This window comes from Echinops telfairi, unplaced genomic scaffold, assembly GCF_000313985.2.
Source record: "Echinops telfairi isolate 266 unplaced genomic scaffold, ASM31398v2 ScPeMD7_9;HRSCAF=40, whole genome shotgun sequence".
Classification (NCBI taxonomy): Eukaryota; Metazoa; Chordata; class Mammalia; order Afrosoricida; family Tenrecidae; genus Echinops; species Echinops telfairi.
In genome coordinates, this window is record NW_022103906.1 from 27,782,106 (window position 1) to 27,795,127 (window position 13,022).

The 13,022-nt window shown below is 45.9% G+C and overlaps 1 protein-coding gene across 1 annotated transcript in view; it reads right to left on the reverse strand.

Annotated features, from left to right (window-relative positions):
- The window catches only part of PSD3 (pleckstrin and Sec7 domain containing 3), a 331,314-nt gene that overhangs the window by 302,284 nt on the left and 16,008 nt on the right, over positions 1 to 13,022 (reverse strand). The window contains exon 3 of the mRNA XM_045286849.1: positions 6,697 to 7,092. Within this exon, the coding sequence (XP_045142784.1) occupies positions 6,697 to 7,092 (396 nt within the window). The remainder of the gene's footprint in view (positions 1 to 6,696; positions 7,093 to 13,022) is intronic.

A 13,022-nucleotide genomic window follows, 5' to 3' on the forward strand; every position in this document is an offset into this window, starting at 1 on the left:
GTTAGTGGCCACAATGACAACATTTAGACTCTAGAAGCGACAGGTCAGAACTTACTGAGTGGAGTCGTGGTCATCAGCTGACAGGCCCGCGAGGGAGAAGCACCCAGACACAAAGGAACCCATTGGAACATGTATAACTGTAAGTCTCTAATTATCCTTTCTAATTTTGGAGCCATGTGACTGGACTTTACACAGCACCACTGACCCCCTGTCAGCCTGAGTGCTATGTCGGGGACCACAAAGGGAGATGCTGCTCGCGGCTCTTCATTAAAATATTGTGTTACATTCACGCGGCGAGTTCTTTCCTGGCCGACATGCGGCTCCCTCCCTGGTTAAGGTTTAGTGTTCGGATCTGTCAGAGCACCTGCGGGAATTAACTATTGCCTCCACCTCTATTCAAAGGCTTTCCCCAGGCTTGTTTCTCCCGCCCCGCCTCCCCCCGCCCCCCAGTTTGCAGGGAGTGATCTGTTCAGCATAAAGACGCTCTGTCTTGAGAGACAGATAGTGAGGACAAATACTCTAAAATAGAAAGATACTCAAAGATGATATGTTTGAAATGTCTTTATCTTTTGACTTACTTGGGGAAGTCACAGAGCAGAGGAATCTCCCTCCGGCTGCCATAGCACAGATAAACTCAGGGCCAGGAGGTGCTCCTGACAGAGGGAACCGGGTTTTGCTAAAGTGTTATGACATCTGTCCGAATCATCTGTCCCAACCACTTCTACCTTCTTGAAAGAAGCAACAAAATAGAAACAAAGTACAATGCCACCCCACATCTAAGAGAAACCATGTCCCAATACTGCCACAGAAGTCATTTTCATGACAAAGTAAAGACACCTTTTTAGACTCAAAGAGTACCTGAAATATACATAAGCTACCAGAAAGCGAGTGTCTTTGTTTTGAGATGCAAAATAAAATATTCGGCTCTGCTCTAGGATCTACCATAAGTACTTACACAGGTTGTTTAGTGGTCCACATCATCAAGGAACAGTTAGAGGGTGGGCTCCTGAGCCTGACTGCCTGAATTCAAATCCTGGGTCTCCCACTTAGCATCTTAACAACCTCACTGCCTGAATTCAAATCCTGGGTCTCCCACTTAGCATCTTAACAACCTCTCTGTGTCTCAGGTTCGCTATCTGGCAATGGAGAATCTTAGAAACAAATGCTTTGCACCTAGCTTGTTATGAGAATGAAGCATCATGTACTTACTAAATAAACAAAACCTATGGGGGTGCAAAGGAAGGCTCCTGGTGGCACAGTGGTTACAAGTTGGGCTGCTAACCAAAAAGGCCCCAGTTCAAAACCACCAGTCGCTCCATGGGAAAAAGATGAGGCTTTCTTCTCCTGTAAAATGTTACAGTCTCAGGAAAATCCTGGGGGCAGTTCTATTCTACCCTGCTTGATAGAGTCAGGAATCACCTCTATAGCAGTGAGTTCAAGGGGATGCACATGGTATAAGATCATGTTTAGCAACTAGATAAAGCTATCTTACAAATATTTTCTGGCAGCCATCAAATAAGCATGATCAGGAGACAGCGAATCCATCGTGCCATCCCCTCTCCCTTGGCCCATCCTCACCCTTCAATAGCCAGACCATGGAGGGCACAAGGGAGCAATGGAACTCGAAGCACAGACATGTGTTTTCTCACTTTTCTTTTGAAAAGAGTCTCAATATCACAGCATATTCTCAAAAAGTTTGAAAAATCTCACCTTGTTCCCTTCCTTCTATTACTGTGACCCCAAGGGCTGGGTCAAGAGCCACTAAGCGCGTTGACTGCTGTGCAGTCAGCACTCTGGTCTGGATTTCCTTAAAAGGCTCCATACCCCATCTCCTTCTCTACCTCTCTGGAGAGATGTTTTAATGCAGAAGGAATAAAAAGCCTCCTTATTGATTACTTTAAAAATGTATGGGCAGAGGCTTAATAATGATTTGGTAAATGTTCTTCTCCGATGGGATGCCCACAAAACAATAGTCAGCTCTACATTTAGAGCTCCGTTTCTTGAAAACAGAACAACTGTGCAAGACTTTTGTCTGTACAGACACACGGCGCAAGAGAAAGGAGATCAAAAGAAGGGGGTCTGGCAGCCTGGAACAACAAGATAGCAGGAGTCAGGCCACCTGAATCACCTAGTCTTGGAACAGGGGTGGGCACTAGACAGCCACCTGGTTTTAAGTACTGTGCTCCCACCAGGCTGGGGCTTAGGCTCCTCGGTATGAAGCAAGGTTAGCTAAGGCCTCCACCAAGCTCCCCAGTGTCATGACTCTTCAACTCACTCTTCCAGGGGTGGGGAACCTTTTTGTCTGCCAAGGGCCATTTGGATAGTTATAAATAACACCACCTGTGGGTCATACAAAATGATCAACCTAAAAACTAGCCTGCTACATTTGGCCAGTGAAACCCTGGTGGCACAGAGGTTAAGCACTGACCTGCTAACCGTGAGGTCAGCAGCTTGCTCCTCGGGAGAAAGACAAGGCTTTCTACTCCCGCAAACAGTTACAGTCTCGGACACTCACAGGGCAGTGGTATCCGGCCCTAGACGGTCACTATGACTCAGAATTGACTCTATGGCAGTGAGATATTTGGTCAAGCTTGAATTAACTCACCCCAATATGATGGCTTCTCTGTAGGGAGGTGTGTGATGCTAGCTGGTGATCCCTCAGACCTAACGTGGCCCATGGTCCAGGTGCCCCAACCTATGCACTATTCTAACACAACTCTCCCATGCTGTCACTTCTCTGAAGCACCTCATCAGAAGGAAAATGGGTCAGGGAAAATATTAAGGTTCTTATGTCTCCTTAACATTTCTTAAGATCATTTAAGTCTCATCCAGAATACAGACGTATATCAGAAAACAAAACTTTCATCAGCCCTCAGTGCTTATGATGCTTTCATGCCAACTCACGCCTAAAAGGGCAGGCCACCAAGCTGTTCAGTCCAAGTGAGCACAGCTCCAGGAAGGGGTGAATGACCCCCAGTGGGGAATCATGGAGGAAGAATTCCAGAGCTGGATGCACAATCAGCCTACCTCACCTCTAAGGGACCTTGCAGACACACTAGAATTTGGCCTTGTATCAGTACGAAAGATCTCGTGGTTTGATGATGCAAATGATGCAACTGAAACTTGATCTCAAGATAGCTTGATGTTTCTCTGTGAAGTTAAAATACCATCATCCACTCTAAGACTCTCTCTAACCACACCTAACTCTAACCTCATGGATGACATGGGACCTGTGGGTGGTTGAGCATCCAGCTACTGACCAACAGGTTGGTAGTTGACTCCACCCAAAAGCACCTCAGAAGGATATCCTGGGCATCCACTTCCGGAAAGTCACCATCACGGAAAACACAGTTCTCTAACTCACGGGGGGGTTCCCTTGACATAGAATTGACTCAAAGTCAACTGGCTTGGCTTTGGGCTTTTGTTTGTAAATATACTGATGGCAGGTACCCACATTGGCTCAAATGATGACTTCCTATCCTAAGCACACAAACCAATACATAAACGATATACTCCTTCCTGCACTGAGTTCCTTCCTGATCTGACTCTTGGAAGCTCCTCTGTGTTCACATCCTCTCCCTGTAGCTTCTGCAGCAAAGCAGCTTAGCCCAAGACACCTCAGCACGTCAATCATTTTCAGCTCTGGTGGCATAGCGGATTAAACATTGAGCTACCAAGCACAGGGTCAGTTGTTCGAACCCACCAACTGCTTCTCGGGAGAAAGATGGGGCAGTCTATCCCTATAGAGATTTAAAGGCTCAAAAACCCCAAAGAGCAGTTCTACTCTGTCCTAGCGGGTCACTGGGAGTCAGTACTGAATTGAGGACAACGAGAATATAAACACTTTCCAATCATGCCAGAAAATTGAGTTGGAATTTCAATGGAGTTAACTGCATAACTTATTATAAAATGTTCTGTAGCATTTTATATCAATGTACAGTTGTCAGAGAGGACACAAAAACCAAGGTGGCACCTTCCTCTCACAGTGACACTGGGGCCTTCTCGGTGTATCCACTGAGAGTCAAACACTGACCCAGAGCCCTACTTTGTACCAGCTGCCGCGCGACGTGCTTTCATCTAGATGGACGTTTGAAGTCTCATGGGCGCTCCGGGCACTAAAATATCATTAACTCCATTTTGCAAATAAACTGGGTTTCAGAGAGAGTAAGTGGGCTGCCCAAAGCCTTCTGCTTTCGAGACTTGCATTCTTCCCGTGACGCAGTAAGGTGCCGAGGTCCACAGTCTGAAATGCATCAGGAGCACAGTCTACCCTGCCAGTGCTGAACTTGCTCATCCAATGCACTCTAACCCTGTAACACAAAAGGCATTGCTAAAGAAATGTTCACTGGAGCCTGCCTGGGATGTGCACACTGACTTGAAAGAAGAAAAAAGTGTGGATTTTGTTCATATAAAATTTCAAAATAATGTAACCACATTTAACACATACATCTTCTTTAAATCAAGAAAAAGAGATCAAAATTAAATACACTTAATTTTTATATTTCGCACTCTTTACCCACTGATGGAGATGCAAAGGGTGGATCGTACCTGACCTAAAGGATGGCAAACAAAAAGAAATGCTGGCTAAGTCATAAGCAGACAGGAAATCTCTAAATAACAGGTCTGGCATAAGTAACCAGTATAATTTGCCAATTTATCTCCCAGGAAGATTTAAATCCTAAATTAGAAACAGAGCAATTTTATACCTCTGGCTAAAGTACCAACCTATTTAAGCATTGGTATAATCAGATCCTTAAGCCACAACTTCAGAAACAGGAAGATATCCTCACAGAACAGAATAGGACGTTACAGAGTGAAGGGCTAGAAGTGCCTTTGGTGACCATGTAATCTGACACCCTCACTGCAAGGTCTGCAGTTCGAAACCAGCAGCCGCTCCTCGGGAGAAAGCAGCAGCTTTCTACTCTCATAAAGAGTTACAGTCTCGGAAACCCAAAGGGGCATTTCCACCCTGACCTCTAGGGTCACTGTGAGTCAGAATCAACTCCGTGGCAGTGAGTTTGGAGTTTGGGGTCTACCCTAGTGGCCAAGAAGGGAGCCCCATGACACTATCAGAAAAGCAAGGCGGTTCAAATCCACCAGCAATTCTTCAAAATAAAACTGAGCCTGTCTGCTCCCTGACAGATTGACAAAGCCTTGGAAACCCTGTATCGAGTCTCTATGGGTCAAAATCAAGTCAGTGTCAGTGGGCTTGGTTTAAGTTTTGGTCACCTAATCAAATACCGTATATACTCGAGTATGAGCCAACCCGAATATCAACCAAGGCGCCGGAAATAAACTTGGCTTATACTCGAGTATATATGGTAAGATACTCCAAGTCATCAACCGACATTAGTGCAAGAACTAAAGCGAGGTTTCCAATGTCCTGTTCCCAGCACACGCCACCATCGTCAAAACTACATCAGCGGAACAACCGAAAACCTCGTGGGATTCGGCTCCTCGGTCTAAAGGCTTAGGGTCAAGGTTTCATAGGACGTCCCAGGTAGCATGTATAGTGCCTCTGTTCGATTTCCTAGTTCAATTAATAAGTGTCTGGGGTCTTCCAAGCTTACAAGCACTTATCCAACACACAGCTGCTGTTCTCCATTCGCCTAGGACAGCTGGGGAAGACAGAGCGTGGTGAACAAGAGGAAGATGTGCAACGTGCACCTCCTGGCCTCCAAGGACAACTGTCTCTTTTGCCATGAAACCAGAAGGACTGGATGTTGTCCATTCATCATCACTGAACATGGTGATCACTGATTCCATGGACCGATTCTGATCAAAGGGGAAATAATGAACACAATTTGCAATTCTCAGAGACTCAAGACTTCTGGATCCATGAGGTTGGGTGAAACGACTGCCCTAAGAGAATCTTTGTTAAAAATGTCTCATTCATAAATAGATCAGCACATCTAAAATATGTGTAGTATCTATCACTAGGAAAATGGATGGCCCACGTTTTATTTTAGCTAATTAATAAATATAAAAATAATATGCCCATACATAAAAATGTTTTGTATTTGAATTAAAGTCAAATCTATATTTGAATGCAAAAAAAAAAAAATCTCCCAAAAAACCTCCCAATCCCCTGAAGTCTTCTTAAAACCAAACACTAGTTTAGCTTACTTAGTTTAAAATGTCTAGCTTGAGCATTATGCTTTAAAAAAAAAATCTACATGGGATCAAAGGGAGGACATCAACTCTACTTGGAAGATTAGAAAGAAGCCCTGGGAGAGAGCAAATTTCTGTTACCGAGGAAAGAAATAACTGAGAAATGATGAGAAGAATCTAATCAATGTCTGTCAAAGGTACCTGCAGAAACTGTTGAATGGGTGTATGATTTTTTCTGAGTGTATCCTCCACACAACAAAATATATTATGTTCTATAATGAAAACCTCCATCAGAGAAGATTTGTCAGCGCTCAACCGGGCTCATAACCCACAAATAGGTGTTCCGTGTGTATGGTGATCCAGGAAGTCACACCAAATAGACTAACGCAAGCCTGCCAAGTCCGCCAACAACCTCGGACGTTTACCCTGCCTCCTTCCACAATTCAAGTTACTCTTTTTTCTTACTCATTTACTTGCACCCGTATACACCAGCCAAAATGCCTTTAACATATATTCCGTGCACAGATTCCCCAACGAGAAATGCAAAAGCAAACAGCGTGAAATGAACGAGAAGGGGGCGAGTACCTTGCCCAGAAAGCCACCTCCGGGCTGCCTTGGGTATAGATGGCGTAACCGGCGTCATTCAGCCCGTTGGCGATCCCGCTAGAATAGCCCATCACTATGCCGCCATCTGCCGAGACACTCAGGATATCGTGCTGTCCCGCCCCTGATGTCCTCTCCAAACACGGACCGCCTTCTGGAATGCGCTGCTGTATCATGGGTGTCAGGGGCAGGTCGAAGCTGAAATAGCTCTCAGGCTCGGAGTACAGGGTCTCCAGGGACTCGGCACTGTAGTACAAGGACGTGTTGTCCAAGATGGTTTCAAACTGGGAGCTGTACACGTCAGTGGAGTCCTCCGCATACCCGGACCCCAGGGCATCCTCTTCCCCTGCCCCGCCGTGCTCCTCCTGCCAGGGGATCCTGCAAAGAAACAAGAGTTACTAATGCCAGTATGAGAGCATCTGGGGTGTTGGTGTTCAGATTTGTTTTTAATGTTCATTGTGAGTTAGGTGAAAGCGTACAGAGAAAAGCTGTGTTCCTTTCAGCAAGTCACACACGTTATGCTTTATGTCACTGAGTGCAACCCCCACCATGTGACAGCATCGGTCTCATGTCCTCCTTGGTCTTTCCATGTCCATCCCTCTTCCTTCCCTAAGTCGTAATGTCTTCAGAACACTGTCCTTAGCCAATGGATCTAAATGGTGGACTCGTCTAAGGGGCATGCGCCCTTCATGTGACCATTCACCTTACAGACCTGTCTATTGTACGGCAGAAAATTGAGGCGTGCTTGTGAGTTCAGTTTCAGACCTGGAAGGTGACCAAAAGTCAGAGTCCCCAGGGATGCCACCAGCTTACTTAACCAGTAAGCCTCTTTTTTGTTTCTTTCACGAATGTTAAATTTTTTCCTCACTCAATCTCAGACCATCTAATGTGATCCCTCACAGAGCAGTGGCAGATGGGCACCATCTAGTTCGTCTCCTGGGTCACAGAAGCTGAAGTTGGTGCGATAATCCACTAGCCTGTTTATTTCCATGTGCCTTTGATTGTTCTTCATTCTTTGATGCAAACAAGGAGAGACCAAATTTTTAAGTCCCTACTGATAGAATTGAGAACAATGTCTCTGTGGGCTTTGTTATGCCAATTGATCTAAGGGTCCCCTAAGCCTAGCAACTCACTCAAGCTCTTTGGTTAGGGTTCACTCCCTCACTCCCTGCCGTCAAGTCAGTACTGACTCCTAGCGACCCTTATAGGACAGGGGGGGAACTGCCCCTGTGAGTTTCCAAGACTGTAACTCTTTACAGGAGTAGAAAGCCCAGTCTTTCTCCTGTGCTTATGGCTATTTTTTCTTTTTCCTTTTCCCCCATCAATCTTCTTTAAAAAGGTATCATTCTTAAAATAATAATAATTCATAAATTATCAAGGGCTCAGGGGGAGTGGGGAGTGGGGAGGGAGGGAAAAAATGAGGCGCTGATACCAAGGGCGCAAGTAGAAAGCAGGTGTTTTGAAAATGATGATGGCAACAAATGTACAAAAGTGCTGGACACAAATGACGTATGTACGGATTGTGAAGAGTTGTACGAGCCCCCAATAAAATGATTTTTTAAAGGTATCATTCTGTACAACTAACACTTGCATTCACCAGGCTTCTGTCTTAATAACATATTTGGGGACAATGGAAATATGGTCAAGTGCTACACTGCCCTATAAAAAACTTATCATACTTTCTCTCAAATAACATGCACTTTCTATGTATGCTTGCCGACTGTTCTCTCCCTTGGGGAGGCATTTTTATATGGACAGCTTTGCCAGTTTTTTCCACGTGTTGTTATAAAAAATAATAAGCCCAGCACATTTACAAAAACACCTTCCTCAGAAATGGACCAGTTGGTAAACAACTGTAGAAGCGGAGTGTTATTGGGGTGAAAATACGGTGATACGGTTTCACACTGGCTTCTGAGTAGGTAAAGACATCTAATGAATATTTGAATAAAATATAAAATTCATATTTTAGCCAACTAAAGCCCACAAACTCAGACTGTCAACTGGCACCATCCCTCTTCGCTGTGTGCTGCTGTAGAAGCTGACCCTCACAGCCGCCTCTATCGGGAGAAGCTTTACTGTGCCCGGTGGGATTGCTGTGAGCCAGAATCGGCTCCGTGGCAGTGGGTCTGCTTGGGTTTACCATCACTCTTAATGAACATCTACATAACGTAAGCCCCGCGGAGTGAAAATGCACTGAACTGTCATCGTTCTACGACTCAGATTTAAGGTAAGCCAATTGCCCTGAAGAGAATGACTGTATCAGAATCCAAGACTGCCCCCTGCTGACAAGAGGTCACGCTGCATCAAGATTTCCTTTCAAACTTACCCAGTGGGGAGTCCTAAAAACACAGGCACAGGGCACGTTTCTCTATTCTTCACTGCCATCGAGTCAATGCTGACTCACAGTGGCTCTGTAGGATAGGATAGAACTGCCCCTGTGAGTTTCTGAGGCTGTAACACTTTATGGGGCCAGAACAGTGGTTCTCAGCCTCCCTAATGACATGACCCTTTCATACAGTTCCTCATGTTGTGGTGACCCCTCAGTCATAAAATTATTTTTGTTGCTACTTCATCACTGTAATTTTGCTGTTATGAATCAGGCGACCTCTGTGAAAGGGTCGTTCAACCCCCAAAGGGGTCGTGACCCACAGGTTGAGAGCCACTGTACTAGAAAGTCCCGTCTTTTCTCCTGCAAAGCACCTGGAGGTTTTGAACTGCTGACCTTATGTTTAGTAGCCTGCTGTGTAACCACTAGGTCACCAGGGCTCCCCTGTGTAACCAACAGAGTGGAAAATCTAGAGACAACTTGCGAAGTAAGAAGTAAGGAAAGGGCACTGATTCTGGCACATCAATCTGGAAAATTAAAATAAAATCTTATTCAGACATTAACGATGGGCATTATAACTAAGAAACATTGAAAGCTCAAGTCACAGCTAGGACAATGGCAAGAACGAGCAAGGCATGCGGCATTAGGAAACATCTGGACCTGAACTCTGGCTGTGACAATTGCTAGCCATGTCACAGTAGACAGCCTACCCTCTCGGAACCTGAGATTCCATACCTAGAAAATAAGAAGGCAGCAAACAGCCTGCCTCATAAGTAACCCATATCCCCAGCTATTACCAGGATTCACAGCCAACATTCACGTCATTACTGTTTGGAAATTACTGAAGGTGTACCATGCACCCAGTAGTATGAAATCTTGAACAACGAAGCTTTGAACCGTGCAGGTCCACTTATACGTCAATTATTATTATTATTATTATTATTACTGTATAATGCTAATCTCCATGCAAGCAGTTCATCTCTCCTGTAAATTGTGGATTTCAGAGAGAAGGGCTCTCTTAAAGTCCCTGCTTATTTTTCATGGCATTTAGTGCGGTGTCATAAACCTTGAATGGCACAGTGGGACACATATCAAGTGCCTCTAGTGACACAGGAAGGGCTCCCCAGGAGCAGAGAAAAGTCGTGACACTAGACGAGCAAGTTAAATTGCTGGCTTTGTACCGGGGATTGAGGTCAGCATCTACGGTTGCCCAACATTTCAAAATAAGTGAATCCGGGGTCAGGGCGGCTGCAAAAACAACACAGGAAAGCCACGTAGCTGCTGACACTCCTCCTACCAGGAGGAGCAAAAACCTTGCACTTTTTGCAAAATATCCTTTTACTCTCCTGGGGGAAATGCAGATTTTATATAAAATCCCTATATAAAACAGATGACACACAAAACGTGTGTCTCTGTTACTGCTAAGGCTTGTTGCTGTTAGATGCCGCCAAGGCCATTCGGACCATAGAAACCTTATGTTCAACAGAATGAAGCGGGCCAGCTTGCAGCAGCCTCACAGTTGTTACTGTGTTTGAGCCCACAGTTGCAGCCATGGTACCAATCCCTCCCCTTGAGAAGGCTTCCTCTTTTTCACTTACCAAGCACAATGGCCCATCCCAGGGACTTGCGTACATACATAAGATGAATACTTTCAATATTCTTTGGTCTTCCTTAAGATTCCTGGTCAACAGCCCTTAAGTTTATTGGGAGTCAGGATAGATGTGGATTTTTGACTGTGTGGTCCGGGGCTGGAGGGGGGCGGCGGGCGTGGTGGAGGGGCGAAGAGGGCAAGCAACCTTCACCACTCCCTTCACCCCTAGTTGTTCAAGGTCAACTGCACTTAGAATAAAACGGAAAATTCTTACCAGTTTAGCAAGTTCCTGTGATGCTGCTTCTCCCTGCCTCTGCAGACACATTCCACCCCACGGTCCCCAGCTCCTTATGTTCCCACCACAGCAGGGGCTGCAACTCTTCAAACATGCCGAAGGGCGTCTCCCTCACTCCGCTCCAAGAAGGCACAGTTGATCCAGAATCCAGCAGCCCTCCTTTGGACAGTTCATTCCCTCTGCCTAACATGTTCTCCCTGCCTGATGAACCTTACTCGTTCTTCAACCCACTCCCAGGGAGTCAACTCCTATAGACACTATATCCCAGCGGTGGGGAACCTTTTCTTCTGCCAAGGACCATTTGGATAGTTATGACATCATTCAAAGGCCTATACAATTATCGACCTAAAAGTCAGCCTGCTACATTTGGTGAAACATCTCATTAACTCGCCCCTGATATGATGGCTGGAACGGCTTCTCGCTGGTGAGGTGTGTGGTGTTAGCTGGTACTGATACTTTCATAGGCCTCAGATGGCCCCAGAGGAGCCCTGTGGTGGTATGGTTACGAGTTGGACTGAGATCTGCGTGGATCAAAACCACCAGCAGCTTTTGTGGGAGAAAGACTGGACTTTCTAATCCCACAAACAGTGACAGACTCAGAAACCCACAAGGGGTCACTAATCAGTCCGCATGGACTTGAGGGCATTGCGTTTGGCTTATATGGCCCGAGGACGGGACGTTCCCACCCGCTGCATAGGGTGATGAGGCTATAGCTCTGTATGGGAACAGGCAATCTCACCTTCCTCCCATTGAGCAGCTGGTAGGTTTGAACTGCTGACTTTGTGGTTAGCAGCCCACAGTTTACCAGACAGCACCATCAGGGCTTCTTCTTCATTCTGCAAGCCCCAGTTTAATCACTAAGTCCACAGAAAGTCCTTTCTCAAGCCACTCACTGAAATGCATTTCTCCCCTTCTCTCCATTCAGAGTGTTCTTCCTAGTGCACCTGCTCCTTACCTCAGGAAACACTGGATCCTACACTTAGATTAATGCCTTTATGTGGTTTGTCTTCAGCAGTGCGGCCCACGAGGACCTGTCTGCACCTGTTTTGATCATTATTTTACGTCCAGCGTCTAACAGTTTCAAGGACATAGTAGACAAGCCCCCCACCCCACCCCACAAAAAAACACTGTGGAACCAAAGAAAGAGGAGGAGAAATGAATTCATATTCTCACAGCAGCAAAACGATCATGGCTCAGTGGAAAGGTTAATACTGAGCCATGGGCCACACATCAAAGCTGCTCTGGGGGGAGGGGGGGGCGGTCTCGAGATTGTATGTGAAGGGGGGAGTGGGTAGAGGGGCTGGGACCTGAGAGCCATCGTAAAGGAAGCTCACTCACAGTGGATTTTTTAACCGTAAAAGAAAGCTGAACCACAAACCGAAACCATTAGACTTGACACAGATGTTCTCCCATACAAAAGGCCACAAGAGATGGTACAAATTCAACATGACAATGACAGTGTACAACAAGCATGGGTGAGGCCGTCCATCTCGGCAGGGTTTTAAGCTGGGCCGCCTGTCAGAAATGTCGGGAATGCCGTAGGATGCCAACCACACTTCTCAGGACCATGAAACCAAACACACACCACATGTGAAAAGGACTTCCCATGTGAATGTCCCACAGCAACTGGATGTTAGACTCTGTCTCTGACTCTCTGCGATGTCTTTTCTAGACATAGAAAAACAAGGAGTCTTCGGCAGACCCTCTGTGTTCCTACATGCATGCAGGTCACAAAGGGGCTTCCGGCTTCCTATGACACTCCAGAGACATGCCAGAGTTAAGATGTCTTGACCATGGGAGCAGAGCAAGAGTGCAAACCTTGTCGTGTTATGACAGGCAATTGTGGAGTGGACTTAGGCCCTTGGTATTACAAAGCTTCAAATATGCCGAATGAGAATAAAATGTCAGAAATGGATTCACATCATTTAGTGTTCACCATGTCTCCGTAACTCTATCTCCCTCGTGCATGGTCACACTGGAAACCTCAGAAGGAAACTACAAAATGTCTAGCTGGCAATGACTTCTCTTCCATTCTCCGGGGCAAAGGGCCCAGTTAACCTGAACTGAGGTCTCCTACCAGACCACCACTTGTCTGT